General features: G+C 34.4%; 1 protein-coding gene across 1 annotated transcript in view; it reads right to left on the bottom strand.

Annotated features, from left to right (window-relative positions):
• Positions 1–12,634: 12,634 nt before the first annotated feature.
• TEX52 (testis expressed 52) overlaps positions 12,635–23,220 on the bottom strand; it is a 64,638-nt gene continuing 54,052 nt past the window's right edge. The window contains exon 2 of the mRNA XM_044087112.1: positions 12,635–13,566. Within this exon, the coding sequence (XP_043943047.1) occupies positions 12,986–13,558 (573 nt within the window). The 5' untranslated portion in view covers positions 13,559–13,566 and the 3' untranslated portion in view covers positions 12,635–12,985. The remainder of the gene's footprint in view (positions 13,567–23,220) is intronic.

The raw sequence follows: 23,220 nt of genomic DNA, 5'->3' as shown, positions 1-23,220 counted from the left end.
ATCAAATGTGCTCAGACCTGATTAAAATAAATTTAAGACTGAAAGAGTATATCATCTCCAATAACAAAAGGCTGGAAAAAATGGAAGATGCTATTTAGATGAACTGATAAGACAGCAAAAATCAGAGGTCAAAATGAAGAAAAGGCTGGCTGAGTATGAGACTGCTCAAAAAGAGTTGCTTTAAAAATGTTAGAGTTAGAGTACAGAACACTCGGATAAAACTTGAGATTTTCTGCTATACCTAAAAAACTCGAAGGACCAGACTGTATTAAATTTATGAAAGCACAAATAAGCAACTGGACTGATAGTCCACAGTAGGATTTGTTAATTGAATGGGAAAATCACGTTTATGCTCCAAATCTGGCCATGAGAAAGCAGTCAAGACCTTTATTAGTAAATATGCAATCATACCGGCAAAAAGAATTGATCCTGATAAAACTGTGGCAGAAGGGCAAGTATTCAAAACTGGATAAAGTAGAGTGTTTTTTGAAAAATGATTATTCATTGTACACCAGCCAGAAGAGAAGCATATTTATCCCAGAAATCAGGGAATGTTGAAAGGCAGGACTGGATTCAAGCTGCTGTATCCAGCTGCCTTCAGAATACTTTTTTTCCTGGAGGAAAAAGTAATTTTTTAATGCTGAACAGTTTAATGAAGAAATACAAATTTGTCTAACAAAAAGTGAGCCATCAAACAAAAGACAACTCTGCTTCCAATTCTCGTGATCATTAAGCTCATACAGAGATTTTGCCAATAAATAATTTCCAATGTTCAAAAGGAAATGCTTTGGAGACTGAAAAAAAGCACAGAAATTGACTAGAAGAATCAGAAGTACTTTGGACTTGAACCAGAGTATGGGTCTGGGAGATCAAGATGAACAGGAAGAAAACCAACAACACTGAAATTAATGAAAAAATATGAGACTTCTAAAGCATCAGTCACATTTGTGAATTATGGCTTTACGAGAAAAGGTGGCTGAGAAACACTGGACTTTTGTTGACTTTGTTAAACTTGTGGAGGGACACAAAGGTATACGCTCCACTTCATGTCATTAATGTTTGGAAGGACACGAAAACAGAAAACAGTAACTGTAAGTAAAACAATTTTATTCTTAATATTTGTATAAAACTTTTCATGATATAAATCACATATTATATAGTAAAGTATTTTCAGTGATTGTTGTATGTGATAAGGATATCTTTTCTTATTATTATTTCGGCTTTTCCCGGTTAGGGGTCACCACAGCAGATCACCTGTCCATTCATGATTGGCAGTAGAGTTTTACGGTGTTGAGTTGCCAGTACAGCACCCAACCTTCCACAGAAGGCACACATGCACGCACTCATGCCTAGGGCCAATTTAGAGTGTCCAATCCACCTACAACAAGTCTTTGGGATGTGGGAGGACCCCAGAGCACCCGGAGGAAACCCACGCAAACACAGTGAGGACATGCAGACTCTGCATAAAAGGTACCCCAAGCTGAAGATCAAACCGGAGAGCCTCTTGCTGTGAGGCAGGAGTGCTAACTGCTGCACCACCGTGGCCACCCAAGCAGCTTAGTAAAAAATAGTTTGAAATTTATTGGAAGTGAATAAGAGATAGCAACTTTCTTGGTACCTAAATACTTGAATGCATTTACTTGAACAGTGTATAATTTAGTTTTATTTGAAAACAGCCAATAAATATTTTCATAAGGCTAATGTTTTCTGAAGGCATGCAAGCTGTTTTTCACATCAGGGAGGAGAATAAAGATAAGGCAAGAACAGACATTAATTAACATGGCCCTTATCATAGATAACCTTCATTTTAGGTTAGGTGAATACAGTCATCAATTTGGGACAATTTTTCCTATCAGGAGTGCTGAACTTCATTATTTGAAGGTGCACATAGCTTTGCGAGTTTGCTTTAAGTTAATAGGTTATCGGGGTGTTCTGGGAGTGTGTTTTTTTTTTGTTTGAAAGCTGGAAATAGCCATTTAAAAAAAGCTATCATACATAATAGGTTTGAATAATACCTTCTTGTAATGGCTACAATATCCATATTGTTTCAGAACATGAATGACTTCACAGGTATAGACAAAAAGGTAAGAGTTTTAAAGTATCTTAAGAAATGAAGAGTGCAAGTAGCAATGTTGCAGGAGACGCATTTGGAAAGAAGTGAGCATGTGAATTTAATAAAGAAATAAATCTGGATAGATATTCAGTAGAATATCAGGGACAAAGGAAAAGGGGAGTACTTATACTAATTGCTAGAGAAGCCCCAGTAGCTATAGAAGAGGAAAAAAGATAATGGTAGATTTGTGGTAGTAAGGGGCTACTGGCAAGGGAGGTGGTCATGCTGGCATGCATTTCCATTCTACCTAAAACTGCTCTTATGGAGCTTAAGAAATTTTTAGGAGAAATAATTAGCCTTCAGAAAAGATTACTTATAGGTGGGGACTGGAACTTGGTTTGCAAGACGGAAGGTGAATCTGGGGTACCTAGAAGGGAAGATGTAACAAAATAGGGTAGATTTCTGAAGACAATTGTGAAAATATTTGGTATGGAGGACTTGAATTAAGTAGTAGGAACTCAAAGATAATCGTTTGAAAAGTATGAAGCATTTTGTCTTGTTTTCCTGTCCAATTAATACCTTTTGGGGCCAGTCAGTCACTCCAAAACTGTAAGTTAGGACAAGAAGTGCAAACTGGTTTATAGCTTGGACTTGGTTCCTAGATGTCAGAGTTGTTTTCAGTATTAATTTTAGTCTTCTAAACTATTCTAGACTAAGTTTTATTCACATTTGTCCATTTTTTATTGTTGATCCTTCATCAGTTCCCAAATATTTGTATACTCCCTCTTGCTCAAGTTCTTCTATATCTCATCCCTGTCCCAGACTGATGTTTTCTTGGTGTTGCAGTTTTCCTGCTTTAAAGGCTGCTTTTGCACATGTATTAAGATCAAACAACATTCTTATATCATATGAGAAAGTTTTGACCACTTGCAGTTGTGCTTTCAGTTCCTCATTTACTCATCTGATGAACTGTACACTTTTTAAATTATCCACAAAAAAAGACGAGAAGTCTTTACACTTTGTTGTTTTCTGGGAGTCAAATTGTTGCCATGGCTTAATCTGTTAAGTAGACAGCTTAATGAGTTAAGGGTAAGGCAAAAGAGCAGCTGTGACAGTCACCCTGGAATATCCCCCTTTGAATTTTATCCCTGGAATAATAATTTGTTCTTTATCACGGCTTAACTGCAAACTGGTTTGCCACTGTTTCATGGTTGCTGTAGTGTAATCAATCAGTGTAGGGTGTATCTTATACATTTTTAACTCTTTTAGCTATAAATGTGGACTACAATACTATATATTTTTTTGTATTCTGTCCATGCCACACTTAGATTATTCCCCTTTTTACATTTCTCCATTATGACTTCATTTAACAACAAATGATCCTTTGTTCCATATGACTTTCTTTTGTTACGGTTTTGTTGTATTGCCATGATTGAGTTTTCTTCTAAATGACTATAAACTATGTCGACATCAATTCCAGTCTATAGTTTAAACATCATCGGAAGGAAAGTTATTGGTCTATAGTTTACAGGATAGCTTGCAGATTCGCTCTTAAGGAGTATTGTTTTTCCTGTTTTAACTAGGTTAACATCTGCTCTGGGTGTGCATATCAATAGTTCTTACTCCTGGCTAAATCTTCATGTAAAATGTTAATACTTTTAGCCAGAAGTTAGGTACTGCATCTAGGCCTAAAGTTTTCCAATTAGGAGCTTTTAAATTGTTTGTTAGCCACATTTATTTTATGTAATATTTTTTTTTATTTACATATAATTTTTCATTAGAAAGTTTCTCCTTGTGTAATATTTTCTAAGCGTCTTATTTTGTTATTTTGATGTAATTTTCATTTGGAGTTTTTCCCCTTGGGTCTCTACTGTAAATGGGCATCTACTGAGTTGGACTAACCCAGTCAACAAATGTCAAATAAATAAAATAATTTCTCTGGCAGGTACTTCAGCACATTTCATATCCTTTACATTTCAACTTCTTACTCTTTCTTTAACTTCTATCCATTCAGCATCTTTGTTATATTCCACAGGAGAATCATGTAGGGTATTAGAGATATTTCGGAAATGTTATGAAAATTTGTATAAAGCAGAGAAATGTGGAAATCAAGAAAGAGCACAAATGGAAATATTTATGTAAGACTTAAGTATGCCAAGTTTAGAGGTAGAGGAGGCTCAACAATTAACAAATAAGATACAAATAAGATACAAATAAGATACTGAAAGATGAGATAAAAATGGTTACGTATAATCAATCTGCAGGAAAGTCTCCAGGAATAAATGGTGTTCCTCTGGAAGTTTGGAATCTAGGAGGAAAGAAAGTGCTAAATATGTGGAAGATTTTAACAATATTTTAAAGGGAGGGGAAGCACCAACATCCTGGAAGAAAGCTGTGGTGGCTGTAATACCTAAAAACAGTATGGATCCATCAAACCCAGCTTTATATAGGCCCATTTCAATTTTAAACCATACTTATAATAGGTCACTAAAGCTCAATAATTAAAAGTTATTTTACACAGTGCTTTTCAAAAGTGGTTTACAATATATGGCAGTGAAACGTTGCCACCCATTTCAGTTTGTGTCATTAATCATTTCTTCAGAAACTGGTAATGACTATATAGTGTCTTAGGCTATAATAGCTAAAAGAATGGCAAAGATGTAGCCAAGATTGATCTATATGTATGGGTCTGCTTCAGATGTTTGAAACTCCATGTTATCGAATCCAAAATTACTGAGATGATTTTACTGAAATTGCATAAGAACAATTTGAAACCATACCTCTCAACCATACCGAATTATTCATTTTTTACTGAGTTTTGGGGTCCAAATGAAGGGGTGCCATGATTCCCGAGTGCGCGATGACGTCAGCTCCGTCAGGGCTGTCAGCCAGTCGGAATTGAGCTCCTTCAGCTCACATCATCATTTCCAGGCTGCAAATATGAGCAGGAAACAGCAGCACTCGTTTGCATTACCTTCCTGCTGCAAATGCAAGCGGGCAGCACTCATTACATCATTGGGGGAATCATTTGGATTTAGTTATTAGCAGCAGCGTTTGGATTAATTTATCGAGAGCGGGCCAGGAAATGTTAACAGCAGCACTCAAGTGAAGTGGATTATCACTGGGGACTCAAGTAAGTGTGTGTGTGTGTGTGTGTGTGTGTGTGTGTGTGTGTGTGTGTGTGTGTGTGTGTGTGAAACAGGGCCAAACAGGGCAGAGGACAGGTAGTCTTTTAAATTCCGGAGTCAACACTTGACTTCTGCTGGACTGCTAGTAGCAGGGGCCAGGGCAAGTATTAACTATTAGGTTTGTGGGAAAGTCCAGGCATGAAACGAGAAACAGTAGGCCAGGTGAGTTGTGAGTTTCTAATTTCTTCTTTAAGTTTACATTTATTGTAATTGGGACAGGAAAGAATGAAAATGCAAAGTGTTTTATTTTGGTTTTATTGGGCATGGTTAAATGTGTGTAGGCCGGTGATTGCTGGCTTGCAGTGGGTTGGAGTTATATACCCAAGACATTAAATATTCTCTACATATACATGAGCGATGGGCCGGCAGGCTTGTCAACATTTTATGATTGTTTCTGTTGGATTCATTGAACAGGGTGAAACATATCCGAAAACAACTGGGCCCGGCAAGAATTTTTTTTTTTTTTTTTTCTTTTCAGTATTTGTCATGTTGATGTCTGTAATGACTGGATGCCAGCTTAAAGTCTGGTGGATTACACATCTGCTTTGTAAAACTTTTTACCTTTCATATCCTCCTGGATATTCTGTATCTGAACCGCTATTCTCACCATTTTTTGTAGGTGACAAACTGGGCTTTCTGGCACCAGTGTGCCCCAGGAAAATTGGCAAAGATTCTTGGAAACTTTTCTGTACATTCATTATAGAACAAAGAGCACATTTTGGTTCATTTTTATATGTGAAATTGTTGATGTTTTATTTTACAGTAATAATAATAGGCGTGTGTTGACTGGCATTTATGCATTATTAGCCCAATGGATATTTCCCTGTCTGAAACATTGATTATTGAGTGAATGGTGTGCTTTTTCACTTGTCTGACTGGGTGAAAAGTCCCCTTCCCCATTTGGATAAAGTCCTTTATCACTAAGTACTATATTTCTTATGGAATATAGTTCCAAATTCTCAGTGTGTTGTCCAACATACTGCTTACTTTCAGAATATACTGATGATAGTCTAAGAAATGTTTCCTGCCTGATATGTACCCAGTTAGAGGAATATATTTTCTGTAATGTGCATGTGTTATTGGAGTGCTTTGGAAATCATAGATCAGATTCATACGTTACATAGTATTTTTTCTGTCCGGCTAGATTTTAGGCTCCTTTACAGTGTTTGCAGGATGCTTCATGTGTATAGCAAGATGAATTGGTGAAATAGTGTTTAGAAGTTGTGTAGCTGGAAGTTGCCTTTTTTATACCTGTTTGTAATGCTGACTGTACTAACACTAATTCCTACTAATGTAGCACGTGCACCTGTATAGGATGATTGGATGTAAACCTGGAAAATCAGGGGAGAGTTGGGAGAGTAGTTAATGAAATGTAACAGCAATCAGTAACTAGTAAATTTATTTGTGGGTGTTATGAGTGAATGAGTTACTGTTGTCCTGCATAACTGTCATTAAAAACTGCTTGTACATACTTGGAGACATACTGCTGAAGGGATTAGTGGGGGGTTCTGGGGGACATGCTTCATTTTGGTATGCATACTTGAAACCACTGAGGGAATGGATCACTTGGAGAAGCATTTCATTTTGGTGCTTGTACATACTTGGAGACATACTGCTGAAGGGATTAGTGGGGGGCTGGGCCTGGGGACCTTATTTTGGTGGTCTGTTCTTCAGTTTACATTTGAATGTTGGTATCCCACAGTTCCATTGGAGTGGGCAGGATTACATAATTTTGTATGCAAATTTTATATTAATCAGTGTGCAGATTTGTACCTATTTTTCATGTGCTTTGTCCAGATTTTTGATATTTCCAGGTTGAGAGGTATGTTTGAAACAACAAATTTCATATAACCGAAAAATGCTGCCGAATGGTACAACCATTTTAATTCTTTTGCAAAACAAAGTGAATGATTTCCCATATATTTCTTTTTAAAAATAAATTGCCCTAAACCGAAATCATAACTTCCATATAGTGAACCTTCCCATAAGTCTGTGTGAACTTTAAACATTAGTGTAATCACTCTTTTAATAATTTTACATTCTTAGAACTGTTGTTACAGCTGTTCTAAATTTTAAACAGCTATAATCATTCTGTGTTAAAATATAACTTGAAATTGATCGTGACGCTGCAGTAATTTACACTTTTTAGGTGACTGAGGGCAGCCAGCAGTCATTCAAATTCTGAGTTCATTAACTCTGTTCTATTCCCGCATGTAATATAGCACACTTAGTTCTTTTTTATAGTGGTGCCACTTACGAAAAGTAAGTAACTTATTTTCGGTTATGTGACATTTGTTGTTTCAATTTGTCGTTCTTATACAGTTTCAGTAAAGTCATCTCGGTAATTTTGGATGTGATAATATTGAGTTTCAAACATTTTAAGTAGACCCATATATATATATGTGTGTGTGTGTATCAAATATATATCTATGGATCAATGTGGGTTTTTTTGTTTTGTTTTTTTTTTTTTTGTTTTTTTGAGGGGAGGTAAACATTTGGTGGCAACATTACTAGAACAATGATGTTCCAGAGAGAAGCAGAATGTAAGAAATACTGCTATTGTTGGTAGGTCTTGATGCATAGAAAGCATTCCAGAGAATAAGCTGGGACTTTGAGTAGGGCAATGGAAGCATTTGTATTCCCTGATAAAATAATAAAGTTAAATAGGAGGATACATGAGGAATCGGAGGTAAAAAATTAAAGTGGGAGTGCTCCTTTCTGATAAGTTGTATCTGAACAGAGGAACCGGACAGAGGTGTCCTCTTTCCCCTTTGTTGTTTGTTATATTTAAGGCCACTGGCAAAGAAAATGAAGGACTTAGAAATTCAAGGATATAACTGGTAATCAAGAAAAGTTGAATTTATTTGCAGATGATATTATTTTGTACTGGAATAAATGGAAAAGGATATCTCTGTGTTGTGGAATGTTTTGAGGCAGTTTCAGGTCTTTTGAGGATATAAAATTAACGAAGATAAAACAAAAGCTATAGCTGTAAACTATGTACCAACACATAAATTGGTTCAGCAATACCCAGTTAAAGCTCATAAACATAACACAAGCAGAAAGCTATCATTTAAAGTGGAAAGGGTTGATAATGAAGTGAGAGAATCCATAAGGAGAAGTGAGATTTTGGATGCAGATTTTTAAGGAGAATAACAGCAGCTATACAGAATATTATATTCATAAAGTAGCAGAAAGTATTCTAAGAACTAAGCCACCATGAAAATGGAGAAAGGAGATTTTGCCAATAGAGATGACTGCAATTAGGGGTACAGAGAATAGGCAAGAGGGGGGTGAAATTTACTGGAGAAAACTGGCAAAGGAACCAAGGTATTCGGAGCAAATAATTAGAGAGGGAAATTTAATAGAATGGGAAGAGGCCAAGAATACATTTGGAATACAGGCTACGGATTGCCTTCCTTATCAAGGATTTATATCAGAGTACAGGCAAACACAAAGGGTTTGTGGAATCCCCAGAGACAGACCTGCTCTGATAGAGTCAGTTGCATCTATAACTGAAGCAGCTGTTAAAAAGGGATAATTAGGGCATATAAAATATTCATCATTAACTATAGAAATCAATAAGAGGAGGTTAGAAAAGATTGGGAAGATAAATTTGATAATACACAAGGAAACAATGGGAGGCTAGATATATATATATATGGCTCCCAAATATGCAACACATTTTAGAAGATTTAGGATTTTTGCTTGAAAGTGTTTACATAAGTATTTTTATACCCCAAGCAGACTCCAAAGAGTTTTCCCTCAGAAGATTGCAAATGAGTGTCATACAATTAAGAAAACAAACATAATAAAGAAAAACTGACGTAAAAATTTAAAAAAAAGATAGTGAAGTAAAAACAGAAAAAATGATAACAATGTACTGAACATTTAATTTTTTACAAACGCAAAAGGAAAATGGTAAAAAGGAACAGTAAGTGACTAAAAATTACACTTATGAAGAAAAGTTAAGATAAGGTATTATAGATTGATGAATATGTTTGCAAAGGACAGAAGGTGTGTGTAGTGGTAGCATCTGAATGAATGACAATGATGAATGAAGAAAACTATGTACTTAAGCACTGAGAATTGATTTACTGAATACAAGATATATAAGGAGTGAAATAAATGAATGGATGGTACAACAGTTATGAAGCAAATGTGTATGGAACAGACCTGTCTTTAAGAATTGCATATTGGAAGTATGGCATGATGTGCAAGTCAAGAATGATAATTTCTAATAAGTGCACCATGCATGAAAATTGCAGAATATGTAAAAATGGAAACATAGTAATTAATAAAGGTTTGCTCTTTAAAAAAGAATGACAATTGGCATGCAGTCAAAAATATCTGTGAACCTAGTGAACATTTATCGAGCAGTTGAAATAAAGGATTCATTGAAACAATTAGAAAATACAAGAACTTTTGTTTACAAGACGGTAAATATCACAAGAAAAATGAATAATTTAGTGCACATTTTAGGAAAAAAAATAATAGATACAAGTTAAAGATTACACATATACTAAGCAGGCATATGGTTTTAGTTTCAAATGAGATTAATTTCAGTTTTAAAGTTGTGAGGTAGAGGACACTTATGGATTGTACTGACATTAGTATACAGTTTGAGTCAAGTCAGGAAGAACAAGAAGAGAATCATAAGAAAGAGTTTTCTAGAATAATGCTAAGTAGTGATGATTGTGAAAAAGGTAAAGAAGTTTGTCATTATAAATCTAGATATATAATATAAGGAAATAGTAAGAGTTTTATAATGAGCAAATCAGAAGACTGCACATAAACTAGAAAAGGAAAAAGATATAACATAAATAAAATGGTATATAATTTTCAGAATTTTATTAGAAGAGGAAGAGACAAACTGAATGCTGAATAAATTTAAAAAGAAGTTATAGACCATAACAGGGAAAAATCTTAGTTCTGTTTAAGAATGAAGAAATACATGGAGATTAAAGTACCAAAACAACATATGACTAATGTTTTTAGAAAAAAAAAGTGAAAATACCAATAGAATGAGCAGATTTTTAAATATTCTGCTAAGGAGGCTATGGTGCTAGAAGAAATAAGAGGGATGATATGTTTATATGGAGAAGTAGAAGAAATGCTTGAGAATATCTACAATTTTCTAGTACAAAACAAAAAGACTAATAAAGCAATTAATGTGCTGGAGAAAGGAAGAACAGGAGAGGTAGAATGATTATGAGGGTACTATATAAGATTTTAAGAGTAAAAATAAAAGGTATCTTAACACAAGTGATCTATATCAGATGTGCTATTAGGATGGCAGAAGGGAAATCGTATAGTATATTAGTAACAATTATACTGGAGAAAGGGGACCTAAAGAAATTTGGAGAATGTTAGTAGTAGTAGGAGTATTATAAGACACAATCATTATAAGATTCTTGCAGCAATAATTAAGAGACTGGTGAAACTGGGATTTCTTATATACTAACCAGACATATTCTATAAAGGGAAAAAGTGTAGAGATTCATAATAACTATATCACATGTTGGGGGAAAAGAAAGGGCTCAAGAGTATATTATTAATGAAACAGCAAAACAGAACTGGAAGGTATAAAAATGGCAGGTAATGCTAAGATTTGGAGAAAATGGATTACAAGAAAAAGGAAGGATATAAGTAGCAGTTTTTTGCAGTGTTACAAAACCAAGTGACAGAATGATAATGAAAGTGGAGCTTTTATAAAAATGCCACATTATCCCACTATTTAATGGGTTTTAAGAATCAAGGGGTGTTGATGAAGGAAGGAGTCACATTAAAACATATCCTTATGCAGATGAATAACAATATCTGTGGTGGGTAAAATAATCATTGAGAGACATTTAGAATAAATAAGGAGCTTATGAAAAGGAAATTAAAGTAGTCATGAAAAAGAAGTGTGATATATCCTATGTTCAGGGCAGGACAAAAAATGTTTCCTTTTAGGTTAAACAAGGATAATATTGAGAGTCTAGATGTTGAATTTTTGGAAATATAGAAAGTAAAATTAGAAGGATGTGATAGATAAGAACATAAGTGAAAAGGATGAGGTAATTGGCTAGGCTTAAAATGGCCCACAAGGGCAATTAGCCTAGTACTAATCTATGAACCTATGAACACAATACACTGAAAAGAGTCTATGCTTTTAAGACTTTCAGCCTGACTAATATTTATTTGCAGGGGTAATTTGGATGGCAAAAGGAGTGAAGGCTAAATTACCAGGGGTAGCTTCTTCTCTGACATAGGGAACATAATTACTGTGAAAAGGGATACAGTGTGTTAGAATAAAATGTAAGGAGGCTTAGGAATGGTGGAATAGTAGAGTTTATACGTGTAATATATATTTGCAATCTATAAATTCTTGTTAAAGTACAATGGGTAGACATGGTTTATAGCAGAATGTTGTAGGAATGGAATAGTAAAACTAGTAAAAGAAAGAATTGAATAAGAAATGTGTTGCCAAAACACTGAAATGGAAATATGGCCTTGTAAAGTGCTATGTACTATAAGCAACTATATGAGTATAAAGAAATGTAAAAAAAAAACTCTGGAGGCAGTCTGAAAATAGAAAAGATATATTAGGATGTCATATGAAAGGATTTATATGGAAATGTGGGCTGAAAGCTGGAAACAACACATGAATGGACAGGGACCAGAGTATGCCAAAACTTAGGTTACTGTAGAAAATTGTTGCCTACACAATGAATGTGCTAACATTTTAAAAATAAAACTGCACTTTATGGAATGTGAGATTAATAGAAAACTAGGACTGTTTCTGAGTAGAAAATGAGCAAAAAGGGCAGGAAAAATTAAGACCATTTGATTTAAAGCAAAGTAAAGAAAAAAAAAACTGCCTACTTCAAAGCAACTTCAAAAGCTGAATGAGCTATGATAGAGTTTACATTAAGGCAAATGGTGAAATTCTCTAGAAATATATGGGTGAAAGATGTGGCAAAAGAAATACTTTATAAAATCAAATATTAAATGAATAAAGAACTGAAACTGTTTGGAATTCAAAGGGAAATTAATAAGTTTATTAGAGACATTTTAAGTTTAAAAATCACATAGCTCAAAACAAGTGCTAAACATTTGTTAATACCTGAAAAAATGCATACTGCTTTTTGTATGTAATACTGTTGATTTGTATTATTTTATTTAATCTCCCACTCTTTACTTTTTACTAATGAATGCTTCACATCCACTAAAGCTACCATCGTCACACCTTTCAAGTATACCAGATTATGAGGAATGTTCCTCATTTTGAGACCTAAAAAGTCCACATTCCTTGAAGTTTCACATTGAAAGGATTTGTCACACATTCAGTATTAAGAATTTTTAAACTGATATTAATGGTAAATACTGAATCATGTTAATCCATCAAAATAACATTTTATAAGCCATCCTGTGAGCTTCCTAGTTGAAGTTGTTAGCAAGCTGTTAGTAAGTGTCCCACATCTTGTCCATTCGTTCCACATTATGATAGGTAGTATTCCACATAACGGAGATGGAAAAGATTGAGAGCCAATGCCTTTATGCCAGACAGGGTGGATCTTAGTTTAATGAAGTACAGTACATTCCCTAATACTGCCCTGTAGTGTCATCCTGGAACACACATTCAGTCACCTAATGCATAGATAAAAAGATTTGTGCAACCTGCTGAGACACTATCATTGCTTTACACCTCAATTAGGAAAGTCAGGACAGTTGTAAGGATTTTTTTTTAATTTCATGAACTTCATTTTTGGTGTTTGAGAGCCCAAGGAGAGCTATTATTCCGCTGAAAGCCTTCAGGCAGTATTTTGTGTTCATTGTTTATCCATAGTTTCCTGGACTGTGTCATTTCCTTCAGCACCTTGGCGAACACAGTTTGTTTTTGGGTCTTATCATGAACTAGTCCCCCTTCAGAAACAAATTTTATATAATTATTAGCTCCCATTCTAGAAGGAGGAGGAATGCCAATAGTGTGACCGGAATCAACAACTTTGGTGGCACTCTGAATACCAGAAGCATTTTGATATCCTAAGACAAAGTTTCTCCAGATCTTGCTGTCATATGGCCTCTCAGGTATCTGTGGAAATGTAGGAGCAAGTTTGCCAAGTTCAAGCCAGGTCTGATAAGAGGAGGGGGTATAGAAATATTTGCCTTTTAGAGGCAGCAGCAGCTTCTGACTGAAGTGTATTTTTTTGCTAGTTGGAAGGGGCCTCTTCATTGCTACCCTCTGTGCTGGCTTGGGAGAAAATCCAGTCAGCCTTACCTCTTTGTTTTGTAGTAGGTACTCATCCTCTTTTACAGAATGCTCTAAGTCCATGGCTGACACTAAGTAAAAACAAAAGGCAAAGATTCATTAATCAGAGATCAGTGTGCATAACAATTTTACTTTGTTCTACTCTATGTGAAAGCTGAACATACTAGCAGAGTTCAACAAAGTAGGTAGAACAGAACATCTGTAAGTTTGTTCCACATCTTAAGAATTAAGTTGTTAACACCCATAAGTTGCCCAGCAAATATTTAGTTTTCCAACACTATGAATATTCCAAATGTCATATGTGACCACCTGTATGTCTGTGAACTGTGTTCTCCTGTGCAAATGAAAGGAAGAATATGATTTCTGCAACCAAATGGAATTTCCAGTAACTCAATCTGCACTGCAGTGTTTTGTGCTATTTTCCTTCATCTGCTTCATTTTCCTCCTCTACGGCTTGTGTTTGTGTGTGTATGTATATATATATATATATATATATATATATATATATATATATAATTTAATTTAGGAGTTTGATTCAATGAGTCATCTATGCATATTGTTTAAACATGGTCACATTTTCTGCAGACATAATTAGAGAAAGATGGGACGTTCCAGGATTATCTTACTTATCAATGTAGGAATTCCTATGTATTGTACTTATTCTTAGGAAATTGAAATCGGTCTTTTTCCTTCTGTATATGATTTTTTAAAAAAATGCATATCCCAACATTCTCAGAGATATTTATCTGTTTGTAATCTCTCTCTCTCTCTCTCTCTATATATATATATATATATATATATATATATATATATATATATTATAGACCCAAAGTATGTATGTATATATATATATATATATATATATAAAACTGTCTGAATCAATTTATATACAGATGTTCGGTGAGGTTTATGACTGATTCTGTCATGCTTGTCTTCCATACCATCTGTAGCCATATCCAGTCTAGAAGATCACGTAAAGAAACTGAATTTTAACCAAGGATTAATGCATGCTTTGGCCTTCTACATGTTAATACAATGTCCCAGATTATACTTGCTGTATGTGCATTCTAAATAAAAAAATATGAGTGTGAAAACTCAGTTTACTGTGTTCATAGATTTCTGAATCTTGCTTTTTCTAATGATCTGTCTCATTAACAAGTACAGAGTATTATTTATCCTTGTGTCCCATATGCCCTAATTTGTGTATTTTAACATATCAAACTCATTCTATTTGCACATGCACATGTGCTACTTTTATTAATAACGCACTAAAACTATTTTTGGGACAGTAAACATTATTAATAAAAACTGCAGTTATCAGACCATCTGCATATTTCCTGCATATTTATCAAGTAGCATGCTTCTTTGATCAGATCCATTAATCAAAATTAAATAACAGAGCTAGTGGAGTGCTTACTCTCACTTTCAACCTCTTTGGCAAATATTATTTATATTTATTTTGTAGATTTTTCTCATTACTCATAAAACGATCCATTAAAACCTACAACAATGTAAATGCTGTAAAGTCATCCTCTTTATTGCTACAACACTGTATGCATTTCCTTTCATGTCTTCATTGTAAATTAAGTACATTTATTCTAGCTACCTTTCACATATTTGATTATGTCAAAATAATAAGTTTTAGATTTGCAGTTCACTTGAACCAGAAATCAACAAGCAAAAAAGCTTATATTTATCTACACTTTTTCATTTACAGTCTAAATATTGGGGGTTTTAACATATAACATAATAGATTACTTAAGCAATAACCCACACCTGGGTGTGGGTAATGCTGGATTTACCCAATGGTTGGTGTGGTTTGGTCATGAGGGCGAAGCCCTAGTGGCCAGACAAAGACAACCGTGGGTAAATCCAGCATTACCCACACCCAGAAGTGGGTTATTGCTATTATACAATGACATTATTTAAGAAAAAATACTTACTTTTCTTAAATAATGGGATTGTATAATGCCTCCGTGCTGCCCTTCCGCAGCTGTCCGGTATTCTGCGGCAGTTCTGATGTACTGCGAATGCGTATGCTTATGCAGTACATCAGAGCTGTGTGTGGAAACAACAGAGAAAGGAAGATCTCCGTTGCTTTTTAAAAGGTGTATCGCTATGTTAAAAGAGTTTTAACATAACGAGACAGCTTTAAAAAAAGCAACGGAGAAAGGAAGATCTCCGTTGCTTTTTTTAAGCTATCTCACTATGTTAAACCCATTTAACATAGTGAGATTACAGCAACAGAGTTCTTCTGTTCTCCGTTGCTGTCTAATAAAAAAAAAAAAAAAAGACTTGTACTAATGGAAAAAGTCCAGGCGACTGGATCTTTTTCCATTAGTATAAGTCTGATTTACAACGGTTTTGGAATATTAATGGGGGGGGTCATTGTATAATTTTCTATTTTAGAGCAGATTATATCCCGTAGCAAATCATGTAACTATTTCTTTCTCTAGTTTATTTACAGAGAAAAAGAGAGACTTTTAAGTGAGTGATAATTTTATTTATTTGAGATTTGTTAACCGGATTGGTCCAATTGAGCCTCAACCCATTTGCAGTGGAGACCCAAGGAGAAAAGCTCCAATGCATGACAAACATTTAGAAAATACATAGATTAAAACATACATTGATTAATAAATTGAAACAGAAGTTGATACATCAGTTCATTGTGAAAACAAGAGATACAATATAGTGAAACAATTCAGGAAGTTAAGGTTACAAAAAAGTTATAGAAAGAGTAGTAGTATATGTGCATGCAGATAATTAGTAGTGAATACAGAATAAAAAGTATATAAAGTAAATAATGAAGTGGTGGGCTAATATTGGAAGAGGTGTTTACATAGTAACAGGTATAGAGGAAAGGGGAGGTTTATATTGCTGTCATGCACAGCATTTAAAATGGGGTGTAATAAAGATTTTTGGAATTGTATACCAGCTTCTAAAATGTAGTCCCTCATCCCATATAGTGCATATTAGTCATCAGGATACAAAAAAAAAAAAGCTAAAGTCACAAGCATAAGCTAAGAAACCATTTAGTTAAACCTGATTTCTGAATGGAAAGATATACAACAAAATAGATAAATGATAAAACCATGATAATAACTGAATAAAATAAATTATTTCTATTTATTTTATTATATTTTTATTTATATTTGTTTATTGGGGTAGTGCACTGATCCACACTGACCATTTCCAGACACATGCTAGGTAAATATATCACACTGAAATAAAAGTACAGTATAAAACAGAGAAAGACAGTATAGGTAACAGGCAACAATCAGCAATAAAGGCATTATAAATCTGACAGGACTTTTTACTTTTACTTCTAGCACATCTCATTACACAAAGTAAATTACTTTTAGAAAGTGCACACCATGGTGTATTGTTTGCAAGGTATAGCTGCTACCTTGACTGGCTCAGCTCAGTTCCACAAGAGTTTAACTACCTTACACAACATTTTTAAAAGGAGTAACATGAAAGTATTTAAGGCTGTGTCACCAGAGACTATGTTAGAACAATGAATTTTACTGTAATGGACTTTTTTTAAACAACAAATCTATTTATTAAATTACCACTTATGACACAGGCAATAATACATTTATGTAAATGAAAACAAACCATATTGACATATTTTTAGTTGCAAACATTATACATCACTTATAATCTGTCTAGTCATTATCAAACATTACATAGTTAATTGAAATCTTACTTTCTTTTAAACCTCACTCCATATTGTTCTCACAATTCCCATGTTTCTATGTAATTTGCTCCTACCCTTTTCTGAAGATCATGTTTCCAGTTATTTTTATCTCAATTACTATATTCACTTTGCTTTTCATTTTCTAATAATTGCTTTTTTCGGCAGCCACCATAATTAGACTCTGCAAGGCCTTACTATGACAAGGCAATTCCAATTCTGTATCATAGCGAAAAAATAGTTTCCTTAGTTATACCAATTTGTTTACCCAGTATATCTGATAGAGTAGTCTTCAGGGTATTTTTAAAATCTGCCAACTTATTGTACTCCCATAAATATGTTCCAATTGCCTCTTTCTTCTTCATCACACCTCCAACATTTGCTATCTACCTGAGGAAATATTCTTTGGAGTCTACTTGGGATACAGAGATACGTATGTAAACACTTTGAAGCTAAGATCCTAAATCTTCTAGACTTTGTTGCATATTTGAAAGACATACATATACCCCCCTCATTTTTTCTTTATATATTGCTTATCTAATTTATCTTCCCAATCCTTTCTAACCTCCTTTGATTGGTTCTTATAGTCATCATGCAATAAGTCCTACTAATTAGCTGTTTTTAACAGCAGATTCTGTTTTAGATGATACTAAAAACTCTACTAGTGCTGGTCTTTCACTTAGGGTCCCCCTGTTCCTTTCTCTTTGCCTAAACTCTGATATCAATGCATGATATGGAAGGCAACCTCTAGCCTGCAGTCCAAATAAATCCTTGTCTTCTTCCCAATCTATTACCTTTCCCCTCTCTAATTATTTGCTACCAATGCCTTGGTTCATTTGCCAGTTTTCTCCAGTAAATTCCACTCCTCTTGCCTATTATCTGTGCCTCTAATTGTATTCATCCCTATCAGTAGAATCTCCTTTCCCTGTTCCTATGTTGGCTTAGTTCTTAATATGCTTGCTGCTACTTTATGAATATAACATTCTGAATGATTGTTGCTGCTCTCCTTAAAGATCTGCATCCAAATCCCACACTTTATTTCTTGAATTATCCCTTTTCTTCATCATCATCCTTTTTCACTTTGAATTGTAGCTTTCTGCTTGTGTTATGTATGAGAGCCTTAACTGTATAGCTCTAAAATATCCCCTCAAATCAGGTAATCCTAAACATCCTTGTTCTGTTGGGATGATCAGATTATCCCACTTAACTCTTGCCTGTTCCCCTCCCAAATAAAATCCTTCAACTCTTTAATAATTACTGCCCACAACTTCTCCTCTGGTTGATAAAATATGTCTGAATTGTGTATAAAACTAAAGTGACTAAAAACACTTTTACTGCTTGCACGTTGCTATCCATATCCATAGGCAAGAGCTTCCAGTTTCTCACTTTTTGTATTATCTGTATCAGGAAAGGTAAATGCTACCATTGCCCTATGCATAAAATCCCAGCTTTTTCTGTCAAATGCTTTCTATGCATCAAGACCCACCAACAACTGTGATATTATTTCACATTCTGCTTCCCTCTGGATCATCATTGTTCTATTAATGTTGTCAGGTGTTTGTCTCTGCCCACAAAACCCCATTAATCCATATCTTTCAATTTTGGCATAACCTTTCCCTTTCTTTTAGCCATTATAGGCATAAACACTTCATAAACATGGTTTAAAATTGATATGGGTTTATATGAAGCTGGATCTGATGTGTCTTTACTATCTATAGCTATTACAGCCATCACAGCTTTTTTATAGGATGTTGGTGTATCCCCTCCTTTTAAAATACTGTTAAACAAAACCTTCCAGATCTTTATCAGTTTCTTCCCTCCTCACTTCCAAACTTCAAACAGAATGCCATGTATTCCTGGAGACTTTCCTGTAAATTGGTTATACATCCCCATTTTTATATCATCTCCTCCTAGTTTAACTGTTAGCTGTTGAGACTCCTCTACCTCTAACTTTGGCATATTTAAGTCTTCCATAAATATTTCCATTTGTGCTATTTCTTGATTTCCCCACTTCTCTGCTTTATGCAAATGTTCATAACATTTCTGAAATATCTCTAATAACCTACATGATCTTTAGTTATGTTTCTTGTTATAAGCTCCCTAGGTTTGGCAAGAACTCTTTCTTACATTCTGTTGCCTAAATCCCTGTGCTAAACGTTTTTGTGTTCTGAAGTTACTATCAAAAAACAGTTGCTTAACAGCAGTCTTTCTAAACTCATGTATATTATTAGGGTATTCTCTTATTATTTTCCATTTAGCACTCTGCAATTTTCCTTCTTCTTGTTCTGTGAGATTATCCTTATTCTGTAATAGTTTAAACGTTGCCAGACCCTCTGAATAATTCCTGCTACCTCTTAACCAGATCTCTCTCTATTTCTACCGTATTTTCAAACTCCAGTTTCATTTTCCACTAACTAGCTATAACTTCTGGAGTACTTTCTATCATACCAAATAAATACTGAATAATTAAAACTACCCATCCCTTAAATTCCATTCTTTTTAACAGGTAGGTGGTAAAGCACCAGTGTCTCATCTTTACTTCATTACCCTGCATTTTAATCTTAGTTGCTATTGGTGCATGATCTGAAACAATTGATGGATATATGACAAAGTTCTCAATTAAATGCACATGTTCCTGTGAAATATAATTTCTGTTTAGTCTAACCAGGCTATTGTACCTTGGGATATAATATGTAAATTCTCTCTCAGAGAGTTACCATAAATATGCCATTAACTGTTTTTCCCTTGTATCAGTGTTGAAGCTCTTATAGGAATTAATATAAATGCTCATATTTTCCTTTGTCCCGGATATTCTGTTGAAAATCCTTCCTGAATCCTTTTCTTTATCACATTCACATGCTCAGTTTTTTTCCCAAATGTATCACCTGTAGCATTGCTATTTGCAATCTGCATTTCCTAATATTATGAAATACTCTCCTTTTTGTCTATATCTGTGAGACTCTTCACATTCCTAGATAATATGGATAGTGTTGCCATTATAATAAAGTCATTATTCCCACTTATTAGATATGACAGCTTTTTTTAAATGTCTGTTTCCAGCTTTTGTAATACATGTACCCACTAATGTTCGGCAGGTTAATCCTTTATATATTTTTCCTATCATCAAGACCGGAACCTATGTCACATTTTACAAGACTTTTTGTTTTAATAAAACAAAAAAAAGCACCCTAAAAGAAACACATGTACACACACACACACACACACACACACACACACACACACACACACACACACACACACACACACACACACCTCTCCAAAAACCCATTAACTTAATAAAAATACACATAAATATGTACATCTTCAAATAATGAAGTTTAACCCTCCTAATAGAAAGAGTTGTCTCAAATAGACAACTCCTATCACAGGCCTTAATTATTCTAAAATTGAGGTAATTTAAGAAAAGATGAATGTTATTACCTGTGCTTCTACCCACACTAATTGGTGTCTGTTTTATCTTTATTCCTCACCCAGATGTGAAAACAACTTGCATACTTTCAGAAAACATTCATTTATATCTTTGAAGAAATCAGTGTTCTAGCTTTTTATTTTCCTATTGTTAGCTTGCCTCCATGGAAATGTAAGAGAAAAAAATGTAGTCCTCTGCTGCAGCCTGAAAGACGAGCAAAACATTTATTGCTAAAGAAAAACTTTTCATGATATTTGTGTATTTATATTTATTTGTTTCCACTTAAAACTTGTTATTAGATTAAGTCAGACATCTTAAGCCAGTCATTCACCTATGTAAAAGTTAGAGAATACATACTAGTTCTACATATATTATGATCTGTGTACTTTTTCACCTCATCCCCCCAACTCAACAATCCAGGATTACATCTTATTAACTTAAACATGCTTTCCTCTAGCCTTTCCTTTCTTTTTGTACTGCAATATCTACATTTCTTAATACTAAAAAAGAAAGAAGAGAAGAAATACGAAAATGCATCTGTTTACATTAGTAACTTTATCACGTACAAGAACTAAAAATGTTTTACTATAAAACACACACAGTTTCCTAGAAATACTGTAAAGAACAGAAATTGTTTTACTTACAGGTGCCTTTTTCCTTACTCTTCCCCTCACTGTCCTTCTAATGATACGAAGTGAGGCAAATGCTTTTAAGTTCCTCACAAGTTTAACAGTCAACAAAAGTCTACTCTTTCCACTTTTTCTAATATATCTATGTTTCACAAATGGGATCGCTTTGGAGTCTCATATTTATTCACTAATTTCCATGTTGCTGCTGTTCTCCCTATTCATCTCTATATCCCAATTCCAGATTCTGGTTCAATTCCAAAATACTCCCAGTTCTTCTAGTCAACATCTGTGCTTTTCTCTGTCTCTCAAATGTTTCTTTTGGAACAAGGGTAAAGGTTTCACTGGCAAAGGCTGTCTGTGTGCTTTCTTCTCAGAAGAATGAGAAGCAGATTCCCCTTTTACTTGATGACTCACTTTTTTTGTTGGACAAACTTTTGTGTTTCCTCCTTTACCTGTTCCGCATTGAAAAATGACTTTGATCCTCCAGAAGAATATTCAGAAGACAGCTGGATATTTTGCACACCTGTCTCTCACCATCTCTGATTACTAGAAGGAATGTGTTTCTCTTCTGCCTGGTATACAGTGAATAATTTTCCACAAATACTCTGTCTCCAATTTTTAATACTTTCCCTTGCCTGAAATATTTGCATGTATGCAGATATCTTTCATACCTAAAGTTCCCTTACACTTCTTCAGAAATCTACTCTGCCTTGTTATATTTTCCTTTTTAGATTCCCCTGCCATACAGTCTCCCTATTGCAAATACGATTTTAGTCCCCACCCATAAATAAGGCTGAAAGACTATTTATTGCTCTTTAAATTGTTCTATAACAGTTGTTTGAGATGAAATATAGATACATGCCAGCATAGCCTTCTGCCCATGTCAGTTCTCTCTTTGCTACAACAACCACATATTTATGATGTTTGACTTTTCCCCCTCTTCTATCGCTAATAGCATCCCTCTCACAGTCAGTATTATTGCTCTCACTTTCCTTTGTTCCTGATATTTCTATGAATTTCTACCTTCTAATATTTTTATTTATTTATTTTGTCAAATTCACATGCTTTTTATATGTTTATGTATCAACTATAACATTATTTGAACACACTTCTTTATATAATTCAGTACTATTTGCTTTTTGTCTGTACCCAAATTCAGTACTATTTGTTTTTTGTCTGTGCCCATAAGACCATCTACATTCTATTTTCATATTCATACTGCCAGTACCCTCACAGTTATGAATAAGTGACACGTGTTATGGTTGTCACTCTTTCTTCTTAGAATAAAAATTTAAAAGTAAAATCTAGCAAAGCTAGACTTTCTACTGTGTGATTCTTTAAACCTCTTGTATTAGAGGCAACATGGGACATATGCAAATGCCCTTTAAGGACATCATGTGTTTCAGCTATATGGCAATTCTGAATGTCCATGACTTTTTTCTTTTTAAGTCTATTTGTGGACAAATTCAGGCCATTAAAGCCAAACCACACCATGTGACCTTTTTACTCATTGATTTAGTTTGTTGGTTGGGATATTTTGTAGACACCATAATGGTTATGGATATGGATATCAGCTGAGTACAACAACCCTGTGTTTCTAAATGCTAGCTTAACATTCCACTTATTCTGTGCTGATGATGCTATAAGAAAGCTAAAACATGCATGTCCATAGCTAGTGGGGGGTTGGATTTATTGGCCTGAATTGTCCATAAATAGACTTAAAAAGAAAAAAGTCATGGACATTCAGAATTTCCATATAGCTGAAACACCTGATGTTCTTAAAGGGTCATTTGCATATATCCCATTTGCCTCTAATGCAAGAAATTTAAGGAATCACACAGTGGAAAGTCTAGCCTTGCTAGATTTTTCTTTTGGTTTTTAGTGATTAAGTTTTCTGTGTAACTTTTTTACTCATTGTTTTAGTTTGTTGGTTGGGATATTTTGCAGACACCCATTATGGTTATGGATA

This window comes from Protopterus annectens, chromosome 11.part0 (genome assembly GCF_019279795.1).
Source record: "Protopterus annectens isolate FY-2018-M chromosome 11.part0, PAN1.0, whole genome shotgun sequence".
NCBI lineage: Eukaryota > Metazoa > Chordata > Ceratodontiformes > Protopteridae > Protopterus > Protopterus annectens.
The sequence above is the reverse complement of the archived record's forward strand: the minus strand, read 5'-3'. Positions and strand labels throughout refer to the sequence as shown.